The sequence below is a fragment of the Scyliorhinus canicula genome, chromosome 25, assembly GCF_902713615.1.
Source record: "Scyliorhinus canicula chromosome 25, sScyCan1.1, whole genome shotgun sequence".
Lineage (NCBI taxonomy): Eukaryota > Metazoa > Chordata > Chondrichthyes > Carcharhiniformes > Scyliorhinidae > Scyliorhinus > Scyliorhinus canicula.
Window position 1 is genome coordinate 215,532 of NC_052170.1, and position 26,941 is coordinate 242,472.

At 46.7% G+C, this 26,941-nt stretch overlaps 1 protein-coding gene across 4 annotated transcripts; it reads right to left on the reverse strand.

Annotated features, from left to right (window-relative positions):
* Nucleotides 1–143: 143 nt before the first annotated feature.
* On the reverse strand, nt 144–26,941 carry elof1 (ELF1 homolog, elongation factor 1). Of its 4 annotated transcripts, none has more exons than XM_038784858.1 (5): nt 26,769–26,910; nt 20,365–20,521; nt 13,172–13,295; nt 11,637–11,707; nt 144–355 (listed from the first exon to the last, which is right to left on the reverse strand). In XM_038784858.1, the coding sequence occupies exons 3-5, from the start codon at nt 13,285–13,287 to the stop codon at nt 291–293; spliced, it is 252 nt and encodes an 83-aa protein (XP_038640786.1). In that variant the 5' UTR covers nt 13,288–13,295; nt 20,365–20,521; nt 26,769–26,910; the 3' UTR covers nt 144–290. The 4 variants fall into 4 exon arrangements, with proteins under 4 accessions (XP_038640786.1, XP_038640790.1, XP_038640789.1 ...); XM_038784862.1 differs by having other exon boundaries at nt 20,434–20,521; nt 26,769–26,909; XM_038784861.1 differs by lacking the exon at nt 20,365–20,521 and having other exon boundaries at nt 26,769–26,941.

Consider the following 26,941-nt stretch of genomic DNA (forward strand, 5'->3'; position numbering starts at 1 on the left):
TTCTGGGTTTTAAAAAGGCCATACAACTAAATGTGGCCATAAACAGGCTTATTGGTGAATGCATATGCACTCACACCCATTGAAAGGTATCAAAGCTACCTATTAAAACTTCAATCTTAAAAAGTAAAAGTTCACACAGTGAATGGAAGAATTCTAACTTTTTAATAACAGCCTGGAAACAGTCCGAAGGATTACAGAAGAATCTGCATGAACTCAATTTATATACAGTCGGCAAAAAAAGAAATCTGAAAAACACCTCGAAATAAAAACGTAAGTGACTTGATCCTAAACTACTGGTTTGCTGCTTCACAGGCATCAATCCAATCACTGTAAACATCCACCGGTTCCGACAGATCTGAGTGGCAACAGTTAAAGAAAAGGCAGCAGCAATGAAATAAACACAGGTCATGTTTACAATCATTCACGTAAAACTCAGCAAGTTGGATATGCTCTGCCCAAGTAGAGAAGAGAGACAGAAAGAGGGAAATTAGTACTCATCGCCAACTGCTTAAACAGGAAGTAACCCTAATCATACCATCTTCTCCTCTCCCCAATCTTCCCGACATGTCCCCAGAGAGAGTTCCCCTCCTCAATCCATGTCCCCAGAGAGAGTTCCCCTCCTCAATCCATATCCCCAGAGAGATCCCCTCCTCAATCCATGTCCCCAGAGAGAGCTCCCCTCCTCAATCCATGTCCCCAGGGAGAGATCCCCTCCTCAATCCATGTCCCCAGAGAGAGTTCCCCTCCTCAATCCATGTCCCCAGAGAGATCCCCTCCTCAATCCATGTCCCCAGAGATCCCCTCCTCAATCCATGTCCCCATGGAGAGATCCCCTCCTCAATCCATGTCCCCAGGGAGAGATCCCCTCCTCAATCCATGTCCCCAGGGAGAGATCCCCTCCTCAATCCATGTCCCCAGAGATCCCCTCCTCAATCCATGTCCCCAGGGAGAGATCCCCTCCTCAATCCATGTCCCCAGGGAGAGATCCCCTCCTCAATCCATGTCCCCAGAGAGAGATCCCCTCCTCAATCCATGTCCCCAGGGAGAGATCCCCTCCTCAATTCATGTCCCCAGGGAGAGATCCCCTCCTCAATCCATGTCCCCAGAGAGATCCCCTCCTCAATCCATGTCCCCAGAGAGATCCCCTCCTCAATCCGTCCCCAGAGATCCCCCTCCTCAATCCATATCCCCAGGGAGAGATCCCCTCCTCAATCCATGTCCCCAGAGAGAGATCCCCTCCTCAATCCATGTCCCCAGGGAGAGTTCCCCTCCTCAATCCATATCCCCAGAGAGATCCCCTCCTCAATCCGTCCCCAGAGATCCCCCTCCTCAATCCATGTCCCCAGGGAGAGCTCCCCTCCTCAATCCATGTCCCCAGGGAGAGATCCCCTCCTCAATCCGTCCCCAGAGAGAGATCCCCTCCTCAATCCGTCCCCAGGGAGAGATCCCCTCCTCAATCCATGTCCCCAGAGAGATCCCCTCCTCAATCCATGTCCCCAGAGAGAGATCCCCTCCTCAATCCATGTCCCCAGAGAGAGTTCCCCTCCTCAATCCATGTCCCCAGGGAGAGATCCCCTCCTCAATCCATGTCCCCAGGGAGAGATCCCCTCCTCAATCCATGTCCCCAGGGAGAGATCCCCTCCTCAATCCATGTCCCCAGGGAGAGTTCCCCTCCTCAATCCATGTCCCCAGAGAGAGATCCCCTCCTCAATCCATGTCCCCAGAGAGATCCCCCTCCTCAATCCGTCCCCAGGGAGAGATCCCCTCCTCAATCCATGTCCCCAGAGAGATCCCCTCCTCAATCTGTCCCCAGAGAGATCCCCTCCTCAATCCGTGTCCCCAGGGAGAGATCCCCTCCTCAATCCGTCCCCAGAGAGAGATCCCCTCCTCAATCCATGTCCCCAGGGAGAGATCCCCTCCTCAATCCATGTCCCCAGGGAGAGATCCCCCTCCTCAATCCATGTCCCCAGAGAGATCCCCTCCTCAATCCATGTCCCCAGAGAGATCCCCTCCTCAATCCATGTCCCCAGAGAGATCCCCTCCTCAATCCGTCCCCAGAGATCCCCTCCTCAATCCATGTCCCCAGGGAGAGATCCCCTCCTCAATCCGTCCCCAGAGATCCCCCTCCTCAATCCATATCCCCAGAGAGATCCCCTCCTCAATCCGTCCCCAGAGATCCCCCTCCTCAATCCATGTCCCCAGGGAGAGATCCCCTCCTCATTCCATGTCCCCAGGGAGAGATCCCCTCCTCAATCCATGTCCCCAGAGAGATCCCCCTCCTCAATCCGTCCCCAGGGAGAGATCCCCTCCTCATTCCATGTCCCCAGGGAGAGATCCCCTCCTCAATCCATGTCCCCAGAGAGAGATCCCCTCCTCAATCCATGTCCCCAGGGAGAGATCCCCTCCTCAATCCATGTCCCCAGGGAGAGATCCCCTCCACAATCCATGTCCCCAGAGAGAGATCCCCTCCTCAATCCATGTCCCCAGAGAGATCCCCTCCTCAATCCGTCCCCAGGGAGAGATCCCCTCCTCAATCCATGTCCCCAGGGAGAGATCCCCTCCTCGATCCATGTCCCCAGAGATCCCCTCCTCAATCCATGTCCCCAGGGAGAGATCCCCTCCTCGATCCATGTCCCCAGGGAGAGATCCCCTCCTCAATTCATGTCCCCAGGGAGAGTTCCCCTCCTCAATCCATGTCCCCAGGGAGAGATCCCCTCCTCAATCCATGTCCCCAGAGAGAGATCCCCTCCTCAATCCGTCCCCAGAGAGAGATCCCCCTCCACAATCCATGTCCCCAGAGAGATCCCCTCCTCAATCCATGTCCCCAGAGAGAGATCCCCTCCTCAATCCATGTCCCCAGAGAGAGATCCCCTCCTCAATCCATGTCCCCAGAGAGAGATCCCCTCCTCGATCCATGTCTCCAGGGAGAGTGATCCTCCCCAAATTACCTACCCAGTACGCACAAGAGCAACATTCTCCACTCATGTTCCTCGCGAAACTAACCTCACCAACCTTCTCACCCAGTACCCCCAGAAGAGCTAACCTTCTCAACAGTGGCCCCAGCGAGATCCACCCTTACCACCCAATACCCTCAGCGACAGCTAACCCCACCAACCATTCCACCCAATAACCCCAGTGAGAGCTCACCTTCTGAACCAATGTCCCCAGTGAAAACTAACCTCACCAACATGTGTCCCTTGCGAAAGCTAACCTTTCCAACCTTCCCAAGCATTCCCCCAAACAACTGATAACCTCACCAACCTTCCCAACCTGCACACCCAGTGAGAGCTAACTTTACTATTATTCCAAACAAAATCAACTTGAATTTATATAATGCATTAACATAGTAAAACTTCCCAAGACACTGCACAGGTGCATTGTCAAACAAACTTTGACACCTAGCCACATAGCAAAATATTAGGAAAGGTGACTAAAGGTTTGGTCAAAGAGGTAGGTTCCTCTTAAAAGAGGAAAGAGAGGTGAAGATGTTTGGGGAGAGCATTGGCAAATTAAGGCTTGGCCACCAATGATGAAACAGTTAGAGATGATCAAGAGCCCAGAATTGGAGGACAGCAGCTATCTTGGTGTGTTGTTGTTCATCTGGAAATTAAGAGATAGAGGGGGCCAAGGCCGTAGAAGGATTCAAAAATAAGGTGAACATTTTAAAAGAGGGGTTGCTTAACCAACCCTGTACAGGTCACTGAACATGGGAGATGGATGGACACGACTTGGTGTTAAGACACAGGCAACAGACTTTGGATGACCTAAAATTTACAGAGGGTAAAAAGTGAGGGGCTGGCTAGGAGTGCAGTAGAATATTTAAATATAGAGTACCAAGGCATGGATCAGGGTTTAAGCTATCAGTACACCAGGGCAGGTTTAGCTCAGTAGGCTAGATAGCTGATTGGTGATGCAGAGCGAAGCCAGCAGTACGGGGTCAATCCCGTACCGGCTGAGGTTATTCATGCCCCACCTTCTCAACCTTACCCCCTGCCCGAGGTGTGGTGACCCTCGGGTTAAACCATCACCAGCCAGCTGTCGCCCTCAAAGGGGTAAGCAGCCTATGGTGGCTTAACCTTTTACATTAAGGCAGGAGTAGAGATGATCATTTTGCAGATGTGAAAATAGGTTGTCTTAGTGATGGCATGGATCTGTTGTTGGAAGCTCAGCAAGGTTAAATATGACACAGATTGTGAAAAGTCTGGTTCAGCCACAGGCAGTTGCTAGATAGTTAGATGGATTTGATGGCGAAGGAACAGACAACTGACGTCAATGGCTTTGGTCTTAGCTGGAAGAAATTTCTGCTCATCTAATGCGGAATATGGGGCAAGCTGTCTAGACTGGTGGGGACAAGAGAAGTATCAGTCAGCTGGAGGTGGCTGCCATCACAAGATGTTTTCAGCTGATGTCCCCAGAACACAACACGTAGATGAGAAATAATAGAGGTCAGGGATAGATACTTTGGGACAGAGGTATCGTTGTAGGAAGAAGCCATTACCGGTGAACATAGAACATTACAGCGCAGTACAGGCCCTTCGGCCCTCTATGTTGCACCGACCTGTGAAACCACTCTAAAGCCCATCTGCACTATTTCCTTATCATCCATATGTCTATCCAATGACCATTTAAATGCCCTTAGTGTTGGTGAGTCCACTACTGTTGCAGGCAGGTTATTCCACGCCCTTACTATTCTCTGATTAAAGAACCTACCTCTGACATCTGTCCTATATCTATCTCCCCTCAATTTAAAGCAATGTCCCCTCATGCTAGACATCACCATCCGAGGAAAAAGGCTCTCACTGTCCACCCTATCTAATCCTCTGATCATCTTGTATGCCTCAATTAAGTCACCTCTTAACCTTTTTCTCTCTAACGAAAACAGCCTCAAGTCCCTCAGCCTTTCCTCATATGATCTTCCCTCCATACCAGGCAACATCCTGGTAAATCTCCTCTGCACCCTTTCCAATGCTTCCACATCCTTCCTATAATGCGGCGACCAGAACTGCACGCAATACTCCAAATGCGACCGCACTAGAGTTTTGTACAACTGCAACATGTCCTCATGGCTCCGAAACTCAATCCTCTGCCAATAAAAGCTAACACACCGTACGCCTTCTTAACAACCCTATCAACCTGGGTGGCAACTTTCAGGGATCTATGTACATGGACACCAAAATCTCTCTGGTCATCCACACTACCAAGAATCTTACCATTAGCCTAGTACTCTGTATTCCTGTTACTCCTTCCAAAATGAATCACCTCACACTTTTCTGCATTAAACTCCATTTGCCACCTCTCAGCCCAGCTCTGAAGCTTATATGTCCCTCTGTAAGCTGCAATATCCTTTTGCAGTGTCCACAACTTTAGTGTCAACTGCAAATTTACTCATCCATCCTTCTACGCCCTCCTCCAGGTCATTTAGAAAAATGACAAACAGCAGTGGCCCCAAAACAGATCCTTGTGGTACACCACTAGTAACTGAACTCCAGGCTGAACATTTCCCATCAACCACCACCCTTTGTCTTCTTACAGCAAGCCAATTTCTGATCCAAACTGCTAAATCACCCTGTATCCCAGGCCTCCGTATTTTCTGCAAAAGCCTACCATGGGGAACCTTATCAAACGCTTTACTGAAATCCATATACACCACATCAACTGCTTTACCCTCGTCCACCTGTTTCGTCACCTTCTCAAAGAACTCAATAAGGTTTGTGAGGCACGACCTACCCTTCACAAAACCATGTTGACTATCTCTAATCAAATTATTCCTTACTAGATGATTATAAATCCTATCTCTTATAAACCTTTCCAAGACTTTGCCCACAACAGAGGTACGGCTCACTGGTCTATAGTTACCGGGGTTGTCTCTACTCCCCTTCTTGAACAAGGGGACATTTGCTATCCTCCAGTCTTCTGGCACTATTCCTGTAAACAAAGATGACTTAAAGATCAAAGCCAAAGGCTCAGCAATCTCTTCCCTAGCTTCCCAGAGAATCCTAGGATAAATCCCATTCGGCCCAGGGGACTTATCTATTTTCACACTTTCCAGAATTGCTAACACCTCCTCCATATGAACCTCAAGCCCTTCTAGTCTAGTAGCCTGTATCTCAGTATTCTCCTCGACAACTTTGTCTTTTTCGTGCGTGAATACTGCCGAAAAATATTCATTTAGCACCTCTCCTATCTCCTCGGACTCTACGCACAACTTCCCACTACTGTCCTTGACTGGCACTAATCTTACCCTAGTCATTCTTTTATTCCTGACATACCTATAGAAAGCTTTAGGGTTATCCTTGATCCTACCTGCCAAAGACTTCTCATGTCCCCTCCTGGCTCTTCTTAGCTCTCTCTTTAGGTCCTTCCTAGCTAACTTGTAACTCTCGAGCGCCCTAACTGAACCTTCACGTCTCATCTTTACATAAGCCTCCTGCTTCCTCTTGACAAGTGATTCAACTACTTTCGTAAACCACGGTTCCCTCGCTCGACCACTTCCTCCCTGCCTGACAGGTACATACTTATCAAGGACACGCAGTAGCTGTTCCTTAAACGAGCTCCACATTTCAATTGTGCCCATCCCCTGCAGTTTTCCTCTACAGGCGATGCATCCTATGTCTTGCCTCATCGCATCATAATTGCCTTTCACCCAGCTATAACTCTTGCCCTGCGGTATATACCTATCCCTTTCCATCGCTAAAGTAAACGTAACTGAATTGTGGTCACTATCACCAAATTGCTCACCTACCTCCAAATCTAGCACCTGTCCTGGTTCATTACCCAGTACCAAATCCAATACGGCCTCACCTCTTGTTGGCCTATCTACATACTGCGTCAGGAAACCCTCCTGCACACATTGGACAAAAATGGACCCATCTAAAGTACTCGATCTATAGCGTTTCCAGTCAATATTTGGAAAGTTAAAGTCCCCCATAACAACTACCCTGTTACTTTCGCTCCTATCCAGAATCATCTTTGCAATCCTTTCCTCTACATTTCTGGAACTTTTCAGAGGCCTATAGAAAACTCCCAACAGGGTGACCGTTCCTTTCCTATTTCTCACCTCAGCCCATACTACCTCAGTAGACGAGTCCTCATCAACGTCCTTTCTGCCACCGTAATACTGTCCTTGACTAACAATGTCACCCCTCCCCCTCTTTTACCACCTTCCCTGAGTTTACTGAAATATCTAAACCCCGGCACCTGCAACAACCATCCCTGTCCCTGCTCTAGCCATATCTCCGAAATGGCCACAACATCGAAGTCCCAGGTACCAACCCATGCTGCAAGTTCACCCACCTTATTCCGGATGCTCCTGCCGTTGAAGTAAACACACTTTAAACCACCTTCCTGCCTGCCGGTACACTCCTGCAACCTTGAAACCTTACTCATGACCTCACTACTCTTAACCTCCAGTATACTGGAGCTACAATTCAGGTTCCCAACCCCCTGCTCAATTAATTTAGACCCTCCCGAAGAGCATTTGTCTCTGGCTAAAACTAGATAGATATGCATGAAACCAGATGAGTGAAATCCTACCCATCGATAGATAATCTCACCACCTAAGAATTATACAGCACAGCCTCTACCATCCTGTCAGCCAGCGAGTTCCAGATTCCTACCACCGTCTGGATGGAAAGGCTTTTCCTCAAATCTCCTAGCCCTTACCTTAAATCTATGCCCCCTGGTTATTTATTGTCTCCTTTATTAAGGGGAAAAGTTTCTTCCTATCTACGTCCCTCAATGTTATACGCCTCAATCAGATCACCCCCTCAGCCTTCTTTGCTTGAAGGAAACCCACCTCAACCTAACATAACCATCCTCTCTGCATGGTCGAAACGCTCCAGCCAGGCAATATCCTTGGGAATCTCCTCTGCACCATCTCCAGTGCAATCACTTCCTTCCTATAGTGTGCCGACCAGAACTGCACACAGTACTCCAGCTGGGGCCTAACCAGGGTTTTATACAGCTCCAACATAACCTCCCTGCTCTTATATTCAATGCAACCTCTGTCCTGTCACGTCCATAGCCCTGCCCTCCCCACACCCCGGGCTCTGCCAATTAACAATCACTACTCTTCCCGCCAGTATGCAGGCCACTTACAAACAAGACTCCAGGCCTTAATGTGGAGGATTGCATAATCACCCTGATTTGACTGAAACCTAGCTTCCCACTAACTGTTTAGTTATCTTTGCACCACCTGCCCTACATTAACCCATGCAAAATCCTCCCCTCCAGCTGCCCTGGCATTGTGCTTTTCTTATAGCACCTCACATTGTTCCACTCAATTTCCACTCACTTTGTTCTTTGCAAGATAGTAAGAAGTCTTCCAACACCAGGTTAAAGTTTCAAACACTAGCTTTCGGAGCACTGCTCCTTCCTCACCTGAGGGGTCATGACTACCTGATCATGGCTACCTGTAAGATAGGAAATATATTTTCTACAATGTTTCATAGAGGCACAAGGAAGAAAACAAATGCTGAGCCAAAGGAGAATTTGATGGGAGCCATAAATTGGGGTTGAAGGGGGATTTTAAAAAGAGAGGAACGAGAGGCGAAGACAATTTGACTGTACAAAGACCAGGTGGCCATCAACGTAGGTCAATGAACACAAGATGTGGAGATGCCGGCGTTGGACTGGGGTGAGCACAGTAAGAAGTCTTACAACACCAGGTTAATGTCCAACAGGTTTGATTCAAACACGAGCTTTCAGAGCGCAGCTCCTTCCTCAGGTGATTGGCGAGGTATGTTCCAGAAACATTTATATAGACAAAGTCAGAGATGCTGGACAATGCTTGGAATGCAGGCATTTGCAGGTAATCAAATCATTGCAGATCCAGGGAGAGGGATAATCACAGGTTAAAGAGGTGTAAATTGTCTCAAGCCCGAACAGTTGGTAGGATTTTGCAAGTCCAGGCCTGATGGTGGGGGGTGGATGTAATGCGACATGAATCCAAGATCCCTGTTGAGGCCGTACTCATGTGTGCGGAACTTGGCTATAAGTTTCTGCTCGGCAATTCTGCGTTGTCGCGTGTCCTGAAGACCGCCTTGGAGAACGCTTACCCGGAGATCAGAGGCTGAATGCCCTTGACTGCTGAAGTGTTCCCCGACTGGAAGGGAACATTCCTGCCTGGTGATTGTTGCACGATGCCCGTTCATTCGTTGTCGCAGTGTCTGCATGGTCTCGCCAATGTACCACACTTCGGGACATCCTTTCCTGCAGCGTAAGAGGTAGACTACATTGGTTGAGTCGCACGAGTATGTGCCGCGTACCTGGTGGGTGGTGTTACCACGTGTAATGGTGGTATCCGAGTCGATGATCTGGCATGTCTTGCAGAGATTGCCCTGGCAGGGTTGTGTGGTGTCGTGGTCGCTGTTCTGAAGGCTGGGTAATTTGCTGCAAACAATGGTTTGTTTGAGGTTGCGCGGTTGTTTGAAGGCCAGTAGTGGGGGTGTGGGGATGACCTTGGCAAGATGTTCATCTTCATCGATGATGTGTTGAAGGCTGCAAAGAAGATGTCGTAGTTTCTCCGCCCCAGGAAAGTACTGGACGACGAAGGGAACTCTGTCAGTGGTGTCCCGTGCGTATCTTCTGAGGAGGTCGGTGCGGTTTTTTGCTGTGGCGCGTTGGAACTATCGATCGATGAGTCGAGCGCCATATCCCGTTCGTACGAACGGGATATGGCGCTCGACTCATCGATCGACAGTTCCAATGCGCCACAGCAAAAAACTGCACCAACCGCCTCAGAAGACACACACGGGACACCACTGACAGAGTACCCTTCATCGTCCAGTACTTTCCTGGGGCAGAGAAACTACGACATCTTCTTCGCAGCCTTCAACACATCATCAATGAAGATGAACATCTTGCCAAGGTCATCCCCACACCCCCACTACTGGCCTTCAAACAACCGCGCAACCTCAAACAAACCATTGTTTGCAGCAAATTACCCAGCCTTCATAACAGTGACCACGACACCACACAACCCTGCCAGGGCAATCTCTGCAAGACATGCCAGATCATCGACTCGGATACCACCATTACACGTGGTAACACCACCCGCCAGGTACGCATCACATACTCGTGCGACTCAACCAATGTAGTCTACCTCTTACGCTGCAGGAAAGGATGTCCCGAAGCGTGGTACATTGGCGAGACCATGCTGACACTGCGCCAACGAATGAACGGGCATCGTGCAACAATCACCAGGCAGGAATGTTCCCTTCCAGTCGGGGAACACTTCAGCAGTCAAGGGCATTCAGCCTCTGATCTCCGGGTAAGCGTTCTCCAAGGCGGTCTTCAGGACACGCGACAACGCAGAATTGCCGAGCAGAAACTTATAGCTAAGTTCCGCACGCATGAGTGCGGCCTCAACAGGGATCTTGGATTCATGTCGCATTACATCCACCCCCCACCATCTGGCCTGGACTTGCAAAATCCCACCAACTGTTCGGGCTTGAGACAATTTACACCTCTTTAACCTGTGATTATCGCTCTCCCTGGATCTGTAATGATTTGATTACCTGCAAATGCCTGCATTCCAAGCATTGTCCAGCATCTCTGACTTTGTCTATATAAATGTTTCTGGAACATACCTCGCCAATCACCTGAGGAAGGAGCTGTGCTCCGAAAGCTCGTGTTTGAATCAAATCTGTTGGACTTTAACCTGGTGTTGTAAGACTTCTTACAATGAACACAAGGTGATGGGTGAGCAATACTGGCTGCAGATTGGGGCACAGGCAGCTCATTTAAAGATCTGCTGTAATTTAGAGTGGGCGAATATTAGGCTGATCAGAGGAGCACTGGAAGGAAGGTGTGTGGACCAGACTGGAGCGCAACACTGCCTGTGTTGACACACTACTTTACCAGCCCGGCATCAAGATCTGGGATAAGCCTTCACTTAACTCAGATTAGATATTGTGAAGATGGAAGTTTTTATCTTTGACTTCTGACTTACCCTCGATTCCAATCCCCTCCCCAGCCACTGACTCAAGTTGCAGCCTCACCATTTTATTCAATCCCAAACAGAGCTCCTGATTACAAAATCTAACACCACCCATCTAAACCGAACTTCTGTTACGATCTCAATGTTTTTGGATGTTTCTAGACTGCAGCATTCCAAAGAGTTTCTAGCTGGTTGTCAAGCCTCTATAAACTTCAGCTCACCCAGTACTTCCTGCTGCCTAGATCCACCTAACCCATCAACTTACATTTGCCTCCCAATACTGCTAAATTTTAAAAGATTTAAACCCATCTAAAACTTTTTAGTGATACATTTTCTCCCTCAACACCCACAGGTAGCCCCCACCACCCTTCATAACCCCAAGAATGACATGTTCCTCCAACTCTTTGTGAATCCCCATTCCCTTTGTACCAACTGCCAAAAGTGACTTCAGCCATTCAAGCCCATGCTCTGGAGTTCTCTTCCTAACCTTTAATACCCTCCATAACACCAATCTCTGACTAAGGTTCTGGCCACTCCTCCTGACATCTGCTTCTTTGATTGTTATTCAAAGAAATAAATGCAAGTTGTGCTGTTGAGAGCACAAGGAAGAAATGAGATAAAAATGACATTGTGAGCGGGGAGTGGGAGACAGTCAGACTGAATATACATACTCTTTTGTTTTTAAAATGAAGGATACATGTTATTGGAGTTTGGAATTCTTCTAAACACACGGTGCAGGATATGATCCCCGTATTCCGCGCGCGGTCCCTGGAAAACGTGGTTGGGGAGGAAAACATTAAAACAGCTAGATCTTAACACAAAACTCCACATTATGCTTTCATAAATCAGAAAGATGGTTCCAATCAGTTTTCCCCACCCTAATGTTTTCAATTCTAGCCTGTGAAATTGGAAGGATCATCTGCAGAGATGAAGCACAGAACTCAGAAAAGAGTCATCTCCATCCATCAGAGGGACAAGTCAAATCAAACCCAAACTGCTGCATTTGCAATGCTCCCTGATCAAGGGGTTGGTAGAAAGTTCATCAGTTCATTTGTTACAACTACTTTTATATGTTTGGTTGGTGCATGAAAGTGGGTACTGACATGTTAATGAACTTACAGGATATGGTAGTTTTTAGCTTATAATCTTTGATAGAAACAATAAAAACTCAAAATACACTAAGTATTCTTCACAGGAAAAGCCCACTCAGAGGTCAGATAAGCCTACTATGCCAGGTTTCAGAAAGTGCACTTTGTAAAGTAAAACATGCCAAAAGGTTTATACACAACTTAGTGTTAAATGGTCTCAGATTTTAGATTGCACAGCAAATCACATCAAATTTAGCTTTCTAAGATGACTATACATTTATTACTTAAATAAAGACAGATACAGTCTTTTGTGTCATAATGACCTCATAGGATATTGAATATTTCATTTGGGTGCATAACAGTGTTGAATTCAATAATTTGTTGCTTTTTACTGTATATTATTCAGTTCAATAAAGCACGGTAGCACAAGTGGATAGCTTCACAGCGCCAGGGTCCCAGGTTTGATTCCCCGCTGAGTCACTGTCTGTGCGGAGTCTGCGCGTTCTCCCCGTGTCTGCGTGGGTTTCCTCCGGGTGCTCCGGTTTCCTCCCACAGTCCAAAGACGTGCAGGTTAGGTGGATTGGCCGTGCTAAATTCCCCTTAGTGTCCAAAAAGGTTAGGAGGGGTTATTGGGTTACAGGGATAGGATGGAAGTGAGAGCTTAAGTGGGTCAGTGCAGACTCGATGGGCCGAATGGCCTCCTTCTGAACTGTATGTTCTACGTTAAACTATCACTTTATTCAGTCCAATAAAGTATCGCTTGGTTTCAGGCCAACTTTCCACCTGACACAGTTATGTTTGATGAATTTTCTGAAGAGGGGTATCACTTAACAGGATGTGATATATTCCACTCACATACATGGAAATGGCAGCATTGAAATCAGTATTTACCAGCTATACAGCATGAAAAGATACACTTCAGCTCATAGGAGTCAACAGAATAGTCAATGACACTGAACCCAAAAAAGTATTTTGCATTAATATCCCAAAGCCTGATTGGCTGCAGGACTTTTAAATTCTACGAATGTACCAATTTCAACAGTTGGACGTAACTTCAACGTGCAATGACCAGTTACATCTGCAAAGTGGCTCCCACCAAGCCTGAAACTTAATAAACACGACTGTTGTGATGCCATACACTTACATCTTAACATCACATGACTTTTCATGGTTACAGAATGGACATGTGAACTGTGTTTCCAGAGTGCCGAGCACCTTCTTCTTGGTAGGAGGCTTTCTCTTTGATTTCCTGCGTCCCATTTCAACTTCTGTGAAATACAGGCAAGTGGAAAAAGCTCAAAGTTTAATTAATCTTGTAATCATATTTAGGAAATAACAAATTAGCCCTGGCTTGCTCCCTGCAAGGGTCATTGAGCAGCTTACTGGATCACAGGATGACAGGCGGGCAGAAAGTGGCATTGTGGTATTGTCACTGGATTGGTAATCCAGAGGCCCATGGTAATGATCTGGGTACCAGGGTTTCAATCCCACCATGGCAGATGGGGCAATTTGAATTCAATAAAAAGAAAAAGCTCCGGAACTGAAAATCCAATGATGGCCATGAAATTATTGTCAATTGTCGTAAAAATCCATCTTGTTCACTTACGTGGTATCGGGAAGGAAATCTAACATCCTTACCTGGTCTGGCTTACGTGACCTCAGGCCCACAACAATGCGATTGACTCTTAACTGCACTCAATTTCCCTCTGAGGTGTAACAGAGGAGAGCAATGAATCTGGTGGGTGGGCGGGTGGCTTCATCAACATATTATGTAGGCAGCAAACCCCGAATAAGAAGCTACCAGTTCTGCATTTGCAGGCTCTGGGTTTCTTTCAAGGTACAGGCCTGCCATCTTTATAAGGGGCAATGCGCAGCTATCCGGAGCCAGGCAGCAGGAGACGAGGACCGTCACTGAGTCTTCTGTCACCAGGAAATTTGAAGAACTTGACTGAAACTTACATAAGTACATGAAATAATAAAACTTTAACAACATAGTTTAAAATACAGATTTTCATAGAATAGTACAGCAGAGAACAGGCCCTTCGGCCCTCGATGTTGTGCTGAGCATTGTCCGAAACCAAGATCAAGCTATCCCACTCCCTGTCATTCTGGTGTGCTCCATGTGCCTATCCAATAACCGCTTGAAAGTTCCTAAAGTGTCCGACTCCACTATCACAGCAGGCAGTCCATTCCACACCCTAACCACTCTGAGTAAAGAACCTACCTCGGATATCCCTCCTATATCTCCCACCCTGAACCTTATAGTTATGCCCCCTTGTAACAGCTACATCCACCCGAGGAAATAGTCTCTGAACGTCCACTCTATCTAGCCCCCTCATTATCTTATAAACCTCTATTAAGTCGTCTCTCATCCTCCTCCGCTCCAAAGAGAAAAGCCCCAGCTCCCTCTTTAAAAAAAAATAAATTTAGAGCACCAAATTCATTTTTGTCCAATTAAGGGGCAATTTAGTGCGGCCAATTCACCTACCCTGCACATTTTTGGGTTGTGGGAGCAAAACCCACGCAAACACGGGGAGATTGTGCAAACTCCACACGGACGGTGACCCAGAGTCGGGATCGAACCTGGGACCTCAGTGCCATGAGGTAGCAGGGCTAACAGTCTGTGCCACCGTGCTGCCCAGCCAGAGCTCCCTCAACCGTTCCTCATAAGACCTATCCTGCAAACCAGGCAGCATCCTGGTAAATCTCCTTTGCACCCTTTCCAATGCTTCCACATCCTTCCTATAATGAGGTGACCAGAACTGCACACAATACTCCAAATGTGGTCTCACCAGGGTCCTGTATAGTTGCAGCATAACCACACGGCTCTTAAACTCAAGCCCCCTGTTAATAAACGCCAACACACTATAAGCCTTCTTCACGGCGCTATCCACTTGAGTGGCAACCTTCAGAGATCTGTAGACATGAACCCCAAGATCTCTCTGTTCCTCCACATTCCTCAGAACCCTGCCGTTGACCCTGTAATCCGCATTCAAATTTTTTCTACCAAAATGAATCACCTCGTACCTATGAGGGTTAAACTCCATCTGTCATTTTTCTGCCCAGCTCTGCATCCTATCAATGTCTCTTTGCAGCCTACAACAGCCCTCCACCTCATCCACTACTCCACCAATCTTGGTGTCATCAGCAAATTTACTGACCCACCCTTCAGCCCCCTCCTCCAAGTCATTGATAAAAATCACAAATAGCAGAGGACCCAGCACTGATCCCTGTGGTACACCGCTGGTAACTGGTCTCCAGTCTGAAAATTTTCCATCCACCACCACCCTCTGTCTTCTATGTGATAGCCAGTTACTTATCCAATTGGCCAAATTTCCCTCTATCCCACACCTCCTTACTTTCTTCATGAGCCGACCATGGGGAACCTTATCAAACACCTTACTAAAATCCATGTATACGACATCAACTGCTCTACCTTCATCTACACACTTAGTTACCTCCTCAAAGAATTCAATCATATTTGTGAGGCAAGACTTACCCTTCACGAATCCGTGTTGACCATCCCGGATTAAGCTGCATCTTTCCAAATGGTCATAAATTCTATCCTGCAGGACCTTTTCCATTAACTTACCGACCACCAAAGTAAGACTAACCGGCCTATAATTACTAGGGTCATTCCTATTCCCTTTCTTGAACAGAGGAACAACATTCGCCACTCTCCAGTCCTCCTGCACTATCCCCATGGACAGTGAGGACCCAAAATCCAAAAGCTCTGCAATCTCATTCCTTGCCTCCCAAAGAATCCTTGGATATATCCCATCTGGCCCAGGGGACTTGTCGACCCTAAGGTTTTTCTAAATTGCTAATACATTCTTCCTCAGAACATCTACCTCCTCCAGCCTACCCGCGTGTATCACACTCTCATCCTCAAAAACATGGCCCCTCTCCTCGGTGAACACTGAAGAAAAGTATTCATTCAACGCCTCTCCTATTTCTTCTGACTCCATGCACAAGTTCCCACTACTGCCCTTGACCGGCCCTAACTTCACCCTGGTCATTCTTATCTTTCTCACATAAGAGTAAAAAGCCTTGGGGTTTTCCTTGATCCGACCCGCCAAGGACTTCTCATGCCCCCTCTCAGCCCTCCTAAGCCCTTTTTTTTAAGCTCATTCCTTGCTACCTTGTAACCCTCAAGCGACCCAACTGAACCTTGTTTTCTCATCCTGACATACGCTTCCTTTTTCCTCTTGACAAGACATTCGACCTCTTTTGTGAAGCATGGTTCCCTCACACAGCCATTTCCTCCCTGCCTAACAGGAACATACCTATCAAGGACACGCAGTATTTGTTCCTTGAACAAGCTCCGCTTTTCATTTGTGCCTTTCCCTGACAGTTTCTGTTTCCATCTTATGCTCCCTAATTCTTGCCTAATCGCATCATAATTACCCCTCCCCCAATTATAAACCTTGCCCTGCCGTATGGCCCTATCCCTCTCCATTGCAATAGTGAAAGACACCGAATTGTGGTCACTATCTCCAAAGTGCACTCCCACAAACAAATCTAACACTTGGCCTGGTTCATTACCCAGTACCAAATCCCCCCAGTACCCCGCCCCCTCTTGTCGGCCTACCCACATATTGTGTCAGGAAACCCTCCTGCACACACTGTACAAAAACTGACCCATCCGAACTGTTCGACCTATAGAGGTTCCAATCAATATTTGGAAAGTTAAAGTCACCCATGACAACTACCCTGAGACCGCCACACCTATCCATAATCTGTTTTGCAATTTCTTCCTCCACATCTCTATTACTATTTGGGGGCCTATAGAAAACTCCTAACAACGTGACCGCTCCTTTCCTATTTCTAACTTCGGCCCGTATTACCTCAGTAGGCAGATCCCCTTCGAACTGCCTTTCTGCAGCCGTTAAAACGATCCTTGATTAACAATGCTACTCCTCCACCTCTTTTACCACCTTCCCTACTCTTACTGAAACATCTATACCCCGGAACTTCCAACAACCATTCCTGTCCCTGTTCTAACCATGTCTCCGTAATGGCCACAACATCATAGTCCCAAGTACCAATGTTGATCAATAACACGCAAACTTTGATTACATATTGAATGTTACAATGTTGTTTTCTCATTTTGCTGGCATTTGTGGTCACATTAATTTTCACACTGGAAAATAATTTGGGAAGCACTCATTTTTGGAGATTCTATATGTCTGTGACTTACCCAATCACACCTAGTTCAAGACTGACACAATCATCCAAATGGAGTTGTGAGCTTGTGAAATATACAACAAGAGTTAGTTTGAAAACGGAGACTATTTCAACGTGTAACAATAGATAGGATGATGGATTAATGAGAGGGAAATAAAGGGCGACAGGAGCAGAATGGGTACAAAGGATTTGGTCTATTCCTCAAGTAAAGGACAACAACACGGCTCTGTGCTATCATTTCTATGTAGATATGAATAAAACCAGATTAGTGTTCTGCTTGCCCTGCATCACCCTTGCTGATCTGCCTATGACAATGTTTTTAATGTCAGTCTGGTATCGGAGCAGAATTTTTAAACCATCCACATTGGTAGAATTTCTGTGCGGCTAACTTACAGTGCAGGCTCCCCTTATAGTCAGCCATGAGGTTGAGAGTTTCCTCACAAGCTGACAAGAAACAGGGGTACTGTTAGAGGTTAATAAGCCACATAATCACTGCACTTTAATCTAATTGGAGCTCATTGGGATGGCTGTGTATTAGTTTACTGGAAGAAATCACCTAGTGTTTAAAAAGTAAGTGGTAAGAACTGGGCAATTCAGCCCCTCGCACTCGCCCCGCCATTCAATACCATCATGGCCGATCTCTCGGCCGCAACTCCACTTTCCTGCCCGTTCTCCATAACCCTTCAACCCATTACTAATTAAAAATCTATCTATCTCCTCCTTAAGTTTATTCAATGTCCCGACATCCACTACACTCTGGGGTAGCGAATTCCACAGATTCACCGCCCACTGAGAGAAGTAATTTCTCCTGATCGGTTTTAAATCTGCTACCCCTTATCCTAAAATGATGAGTTCTTGTTCTAGATTTCCCCACAAGAGGAACCAGCTTCTCTATGTCTACCTTTGTCAATACCTTTTATCATCTTGTATACCTCAATTAGATCTCCTCATTCGTCTAAATTCAGTAGAGTATCAGCCTAAACCGCTCAATCTCTCTTCATAAGACAACCCCCTCATCTCTGGAATCAATTTAGAGAGCTTTTCTAAACTGCCTCTGATGCAACTACATTTGTCCTCAAATAAGGGGACCAAAACTGTACACAATACTCCAGGTGCCTTGTACAGTTGCAGCAACAACCTTTATACTCTACTCCTTTAGCTGGAAAGGCCAAATTCCATTTGCCTTCCTTATTACTTGCTGTACCCGTACGCTAGATTTATGTGATTCATGTATGAGGACACCCAGATCCCTCTGAAGCACTCTGAAGTTTATTTCCATTTAGATAATAAATTGCCTTTCCATTTTTCTGACTAAAATGGATAACCTCACACTTGTACACATTAACCTCCATCTGCCAAGTTTTGGCCCACTCACCTAACCTATCTACATCCATTTATAAATGTATTTCTACATTGCAATTTATAATCTCACCTATTTTAGTGTAATTTGCAAATTTGGCTATAGTACCTTCTATCCCTACATCCAAGTCATTAATATAGATTGTAAATAGAGGACCGAACCCTGTAGCATCCTACTGGTTACATCTTGCCAACCAGAAAAAGACCCATTTGTCCCGATTCTGTGCCTCTGTCGTTTAGCCAGTCTTCCATCCAAGGTAATAAATTACCCCTAATCCCATGTAATCTCACCTTGTGCATTAACCTTCTGTGCAGCACCTTATTGAACGCCTTCTGGAAGTCCTGATATACTACATCTTGGCTTGTTACATCTTTGAAGAACTCTAGAAATTAGTCAAACATGATTTGCCCTTCATTACCCTGACTCTGATGGATTGCATTTTGACTTTCTAAATGTCCTGTAGTTACTTCCTTAATAATGGATTATGGGGCAGCATGGTGGCGCAGTGGGTTAGTACTGCTGCTTCATGGCGCCGTGGTCCCAGGTTCGATCCCAGCCCTGGGTCACTGTCCGTGTGGAGTTTGCACATTCTCCCCGTATTTGCGTGGGTTTCGCCCCCACAACCCAAAAGATGTGCAGGGTAGGTGGATTGGCCATGCTAAATTGCCCCTTAATTGGAAAAAATAAATTGGATACTCTAATATTTTAAAAAATAAAATTAAAAAATGATGGATTATGACAATTTCCCATCAACAGATGTGAAACTAACTGGTCTATAGTTTCCTACTTTCTGCCTCACTCTCTTTTAGAATAAGAGCACTACATTAGCATTTTTTCAATCCACTGGAACCTTTCCCTCATCCAGGATATTTTGGAATATTATAACCAATGGATCCACCATCTCCGCTCCCACTTCCTTTCAGATCCTAGGATATAGGCCATCAGGCCCTGGGGACTTGTCTGCTTTCAATTTCAAAAGTTTGTTTAGTAATTTTCCACCTATTGATGATGGACAGTGGATGCCCACCTAAATATACAGTTTAGTAATACAGAGCACTGATGTTTCCCATTGCTCAAAAACAAGAACCCTTAGTCAGGACACTAGTATTCAAATTACCCAGAATGGAGTAGAAAAAATGCAGTCTTAAGTGATAGTTTAGCTCAGATCTCTTTAATGGGCCATTCTGGATGTCAATCTTCAGCAGTGCCCTGAAATAGTAGATCTGTCTGCATCAATAATCAAATTTCTTCGCCTGCCACACATCCAATACCAATTGTCATACTGGAGCTGCCTCAGAGACCTTGTATAACATGGAATAATGCAAAGGAAACTCTGAATTGGTGTAAAACAGACCACCAATCTAATTCTCACAGTTCAGGCCTGACCGGAGTTGAAAGTTGCAGCCATGGCTTCTACAAATGCCACCAGTCTGGTTGCTAGACCTCTTAGATGAATCATTCCACACCTAAATTCAGAATTTACCAAGCCCAATGACAAAATGCACAATAACTTTAAATATCAGATATTTGGCTTACTTGTTCATCTAATTCATCCTGTAACTTTGTTGTACTATGTTGGGGGGGGGCAAAACAGTAAGGGGAGGCAGTCCGGGGAGGAAGCGGTATCCACTATCCAGTATTTCCCTCTCGCTGTCTGAGCACCAAGTGATTTCTTGCCACGGATTAATACAAACACCATCCCAATCACCTCCAATTAGATGAAAGCATTTAGTAACTGAATCCAAACAGCACTCTATTGTAACCATCCATAGCCAGCCACTAGCACTGACCTGTACAGCACTGCAACAGAGACAACAAAATACAACACGGCAAGGATTATCCAAGTCCTTTCAAGTTACTTTGAATGCAAAAGCTCTGCTCCAGGTCACCGTATCAGCGGTTTGCAGGTAAAGTTCCCACAAGAATCTCCCGGTAGCATTTCACTCCCTGTGGAAAGAGGGTCTTCAGTAAATAACATATGACCTGCATGACCTGCCAAACAACATGGGATAAAAAGAAAACTACACAGGGGTCAGAAGCAAGATTACATCCAGGGGTTGAAGGAAGGTCAGGACAAGATTACTTCACTCCCCAGATGATACTGTTCTTCAAGTTCAAAATATCTTGCAGCCTATAATTCAAAGTATTATTATGCACTTATCTGAAGTCACCACTTTTGTAATTTGGACACATTGAAGTGTACACTGGATTTTCTACAACCTCAATCATTTTCTTCTTCACGGATGATTTGTAGTAACCTCTCAGGAAAAACATCATGTATTATGGAAGAAGACAGGACCATGCATAGGATACTCGGAACCCATAAAACAGGCAGCCAATTTAATTCTGACAGTTTCAGACCTACCCAAGTTGGAAGTTACAGCTTTAGCTTCTACAAACACCGCCACTCTGTGATCACCAAACATCTTACTCATTTAACCCTATAGAACAATCTTATTTAATGAGTTCACCAAGTTATTTGCGCCCTGTAGAAAATCAACTACATTAAAGCACATAATCATAGAATTTACAGTGCAGGAGGCCATTCGGCCCATCGAGTCTGCACCGGCTCTTGGAAAGAGCACCCTACCCAAGGTCCACACCTCCACCCTATCCCCATAACCCAGTAACCCCACCCAACACTAAGGGCAATTTTGGACACTAAGAGCAATTTAGCATGGCCAATCCACCTAACCTGCACATCTTTGGACTGTGGGAGGAAACCGGAGCACCCGGAGGAAACCCACGTCGACACAGGGAGAACGTGCAGACTCCACACAGACAGTGACCCAAGCCGGGAATCGAACCTGGGACCCTGGAGCTGTGAAGCAATTGTGCTAACCACTGTGCTACCGTGCTGCTCTCTGTAATCTTCATTCATAGTTCAAGAATGTTATAAACAAAGAAAACACATAATTATCAACAGCTTATCGTCTTTATTTTATGTTTGCATGGTGGATCAAACATTCTGGAGAAGATTCCGACTAATAAGCCACCGGGAATGGAGTTCCTGGTCACAGGATGGAACCCTGGGAAATATCAAATCGGTCCTTTACCCTTGCCCCTTCCTATTACTCATCTGCAGCTGCTGCCCTTGCTGGCAGCATGTGAAAGCACAGCATTAGTTCACGTCTCCACGGATGACATCCAGCTCAACCTCATCACTTCTCTTGATTCCTCCACAGTTTCTAAACCATCAAACTGCTTGTCTAATACCTAGTATAGATTGAGCAGCAATTTCTTCCAATTAACTATTCAGAAGACTGAAGCCATTATTTTCAATTTCTCATCCTTCGATGCACATGTCCACCCAGGTCCCTCTGTTCCTGCGTCACTTCAGAATTTTTTCCCTTATTGTGTATTGTCTCTCCATGTTCTTCCTACGAAAATGCATCACCTCACACTTCTTTGCATTAATTTCATCTGCCCTCTATGCGCACTCCATCAACTTGTCTGTGTCCTTTTGAAGTCCTCTTCATAGTTTACAATATTTGCAAATTACGTATGATCTGCAAAATTTGAAATTCTCCCCTGAAATGAAAATCGCGTATTGTCACGAGTAGGCTTCAATGAAGTTACTGCGAAAAGCCCCCAGTCGCCACATTCCGGCGCCTGTCCAGGGAGGCTGGTACAGGAATCAAACCGTGCTGCTGGCCTGCTTTAAAAGCCAGCAATTTAGCCCAGTGAGCTAAACCGGCCCTTCCAAGCTCTAGACCAAGACTAGACTCCACACCAAGCTCTAGATCAGAAAAAGTATGTCTTAACTGGCCTACCAAATGACCTTGTCGAAAGCCTTCTGAAAGTCTAAATAAATCACACCCACCAGCTCGCCCTGTGTAACTTTACTCATTACATTTTCAAAGAATTCTAGTAGATTTGTCAAGCATGATAGTTACCTTTATTGAGATTCAGGAACTTGGTCTCAGAACCAACTACCTCACTATCCACCATCATAAAGATTTCTATCATATTATGGTCACTCATCCCCAAGGTTTCTCTCACAACTAGATTGCCAATTAATCCTCTCATTGCATAACACCCAGTCGAAAATGGCCTGTTGCTTTGTTGGTTCAATATATTGGTCCAGAAATTCTTCCTCTATTGTACTGCAGCTAATCTGAATCACCCAATCAATATGCAGATTAAAGTCACCCATAATCACAGATGTTCCTTTAACACATGCATCTCTGATTTCCTATCTAATGCTATTCCCAACATTACTACTACAGTTTGGTGGTCTTTTACCCCTGAATGTTTTTTGCCCCTTGATTTTTCTTAACTCAGCCCATCACATTCCACATCGTCTGTGCTAATATCTTTCCTCAATATTGTATCAATATCTTCTTTAAATCAACAATGCAACTCCACCACCTTTTCCTTTCTGTCTGTCCTTCCTAAAACCTGAATAGCCCTCAATGTTCCCATCCTTGGCCCCCTTGGAGCCATGTCTCCGTAATCCCAACTATATCATATCCCTTTATTTTAAGTACTCAACCAAGGACATCAGTCCCGGTCCTGCCCAGGTGTAACCTGTCCAGATTGTCCCACCTCCTCAAGAACCAGTCCCATGCCCTAGGAATCTGAAATCTTCCCCCTCACACCAGATTTTCAGCCATGTATTCATCCTATATATCCTGCTAGTTCTACTCTGACTAGCATATGGCACTGGTAGTAATCCTGAGATAACTATCGTTCGTGGTCCTACTTTTCAACTTGCTTCCTAGCTCCCTATATTCTTCAGGTCCTCATCCCTCTTTTAACCAAGATAGTGTGTACCGACGTGTTCCACAACAACTGGCTTTTCGCGCTCCCCTTCAGAATATTCTGCAAACGCTCTTAGATATCCTTGACTCTAGCTCTAGGAAGGCAACACACCATCCCGGAGTCTCTTTTGCGACCATAGAAACATCTACCTATTCCTCTCATACTTGAATTCCCTATGACGATTGTATTGCTATGCCTTTTGCTTCTCCCCTATGCAGTGGTGCTACAAAATTTGGCTGCTGCTGTTATCCCCCCCCCCCCCCCGAGAGCAGTTAGGCGAGGAAGATTATAGGAAATTGGGTTCAGAAATGAGATCCCAATATAGCAGGCAATTTAGGGGTTAAACAGACTAAGGGGGGGGGGGGGGGGGGGGGGGGGGGGGGGGGGGAGAAGAGAACCTGCTGGCACAGAGTCAGAGGGATATGCCCACACTGGGACAAGTTACATGGTCCCAGTATGCAGGATGCCCCAGATGTATTGTTCTTCGGGACGCTCCTGCCTAACTAGTTATTAGCCCAATACAGTGTCTGATGGCCTCTTTGTCTGTCAATGGGAGGTTACACATCAATAGCATGGTTCTGTTCTTGCGTATAAATGGGAATGGACTGTCAACCAGCCAAGATATGCTGATGGGTTCAAGCCTGGAAACCCCAGCAAAGAACCTTTGTTTGAGGGGCTGGGTGGAACCTAGAGATAAGGAGAAAACGATTACTGTTCTTAACAGTTACAGAGGAGAAGGCTTTGGAAATCGACTGAGAGAGGTCATGAAAGTTGCCACTGAGGCAGGCTTTAGAAAAGGGTTCTGAACAAATGTCCAAAATGGAAGATTGCTTCCAAAATGCAAGTATTGCCTTTACCTGTCTGCATAAATGGAACAAGGGTTGCATGTTTATTTAAAGTGGTGTTTAATGGGAACTAGTGTATTACGGTTAAGAAAGCGCATGCAATCTGTTAATGTTAAGAGTTGAAGTTTAAAAGTTTAAATATTGTTTTCTTTTAATAAAGTTTGTTTAATAAAACAACAAAATCCTATTTCTTATATTATCATTCCTGGAATAAATCGATCTTTCCGCACCATCTTAAAACTTTAAACAGTTATGCCTCTGGTTCAGTTTCTTAGGCACTGTTGAGAGCTGTTACAGGCACCTGTCACAAAGGTCATTCCCCTCTACAGTATCCAAAGCCGAATATCTTTTATGCAGGGGGATGCCACTGGAGATTCCTGCACTGCCTGCCTAGTCCCCTTACTCTGCCTGGTGGTCACTTATCCCTTTCGGTCTGTGGAATCTGAGGTTGCAGTGTGACCACCTCTCAATACGTGCAATCCACCATACTCTTCCGCCTCACAGGTGCTCCACTGTGTCTCCAGACGCCACTCCAGCTCCGAAACTCGAGCTTCCCGGATCTGCAGCTGAATCACTTCCTGCACAACTGCTGGTCCTGGGAACTGGAACCATTTCTTGTCTCCCACACGACGCAAGAGCAGACCATGGCTTGGAGCTCTCGTGCCACGTCTTACTGTACTCACCCAAACAGCTGTTTAGATTTCTCCTCTCGCTGTTGTAAACACAAACTCCCGGCTCTCCACTCGCTGTTTTAAACACTGAAACTCCCGGCTCTCCTCCCGCTGTTTTAAACTGTGAAACTCCCGTTCTCCTCTCGCTGTTTTAAACACAAACTCCCGGCTCTCCTCTCGCTGTTTTAAACACAAACTCCCAGCTCTCCTCTCGCTGTTTTAAACACAAACTCCCGGCTCTCCACTCGCTGTTTTAAACACAAACTCCCGGCTCTCCTCTCGCTGTTTTAAACTGTGAAACTCCCGGCTCTCCTCTCGCTGTTTTAAATTGTGAAACTCCCGGCTCTCCTCTCGCTGTTTTAAACTGTGAAACTCCCGGCTCTCCTCTCACTGTTTTAAACACTGAAACTCCCAGCTCTCCTCTCGCTGTTTAAACTGTGAAACTCCCGGCTCTCCTCTCGCTGTTTTAAACTGTGAAACTCCCGGCTCTCCTCTCACTGTTTTAAACTGTGAAACTCCCGGCTCTCCTCTCGCTGTTTTAAACTGTGAAACTCCCGGCTCTCCTCTCGCTGTTTTAAACACTGAAACTCCCGGCTCCCCTCTCGCTGTTTTAAACACTGAAACTCCCGGCTCTCCTCTCGCTGTTTTAAACACTGAAACTCCCGGCTCTCCTCTCGCTGTTTTAAACTGTGAAACTCCCGGCTCTCCTCTCGCTGTTTTAAACACTGAAACTCCCGGCTCCCCTCTCGCTGTTTTAAACACTGAAACTCCCAGCTCCCCTCTCGCTGTTTTAAACACTGAAACTCCCAGCTCCCCTCTCGCCGTTTTAAACTGTGAAACTCCCGGCTCTCCTCTCGCTGTTTTAAACTGTGAAACTCCCGGCTCTCCTCTCGTTGTTTTAAACACTGAAACTCCCAGCTCTCCTCTCGCTGTTTTAAACACTAACCCCAGGCTATCTGCTCACAGCTTTATTAAAAATATATTTAGAGTACCCAATTCATTTTCCCCAATTTAGCGTGGCCAATCCACCTACCCTGCACATCTTTGTGTTGTGGGGGCGAAATCCACAGACATGGGGAGAATGTGCAAACTCCACACAGTGACCCAGAACCGGGATCGAACCCGGGTCCTCGGTGCCATGAGGCAGCAGTGCTAAGCACTGCACCCCCGTGTTGCAGTGTGTGGGGGGTGAGGGGCGGTGGAGGGGGGGGGGGGGCGGTGGAAGGGGGGGAGCGCAGGGGGGCATGGGGGGAGCAGGGTAGATAGAGAATTTGGGGGGAGGAGAGAGAGAGAAAGTGGGGGGGAGGAGAGAGAGAGAGAAAGTGGGGGGGGAGAGAGAGAGAAAGTGGGGGGGAGAGAGAGAAAGTGGGGGGGGGGGAAGAGAGAGAAAGTGGGGGGGGGAAGAGAGAGAGAGAGAGAGAAAGTGGGGGGGGAAGAGAGAGAGAGAGAGAAAGTGGGGGGGGGAAGAGAGAAAGTGGGGGGGAGAAGAGAGAGAGAGAGAGAGAAAGTGGGGGGGAAGAGAGAAAGTGGGGGGGAAGAGAGAGGGACTGCGGAGCAGAGTGAGGGAGCACAGGGGGAGAAGAGGCCCGGTTGAATGTACCACCCCCATCCGCCTCTCCCATTGGACAGTGCACACATACTGCAGGCGCTCATTGGCTTAGATCCCTGTCAGTCTGCGGCACAGGCCAATAGGAATGCGGGAACAGTAACAGAGTGACCCCATTGGCTGACCCTCCTGTCAATCCGCAGCTGCTGGCCTCCCATTGGCTGGCAGCCATCTGGCTGAGCCGATTGTGATTGGCTGCCTGAGTTGGCAATCATACACCATGGGTGGGTTTGACAAATGGAGAGTTGGCACAATCCCGGTCACAATGTCCAGTCCTCCCGGGGAGCGCAGGGAGATGCTGCCGGTACCTGAGATTCTCCGCTGGCGCCAACAAGGCCTGGCGCCCGGCTCGACCACTTCACCAACACCAACAGGAAACTGCGCCTCAGCACCGGAACTCCCGCCGCCCCACACACATTATTGGACAGCGTCTTCCGGGAGCCGGCACCGATTGGCCGGCGTGGCTATCGATCACCACATC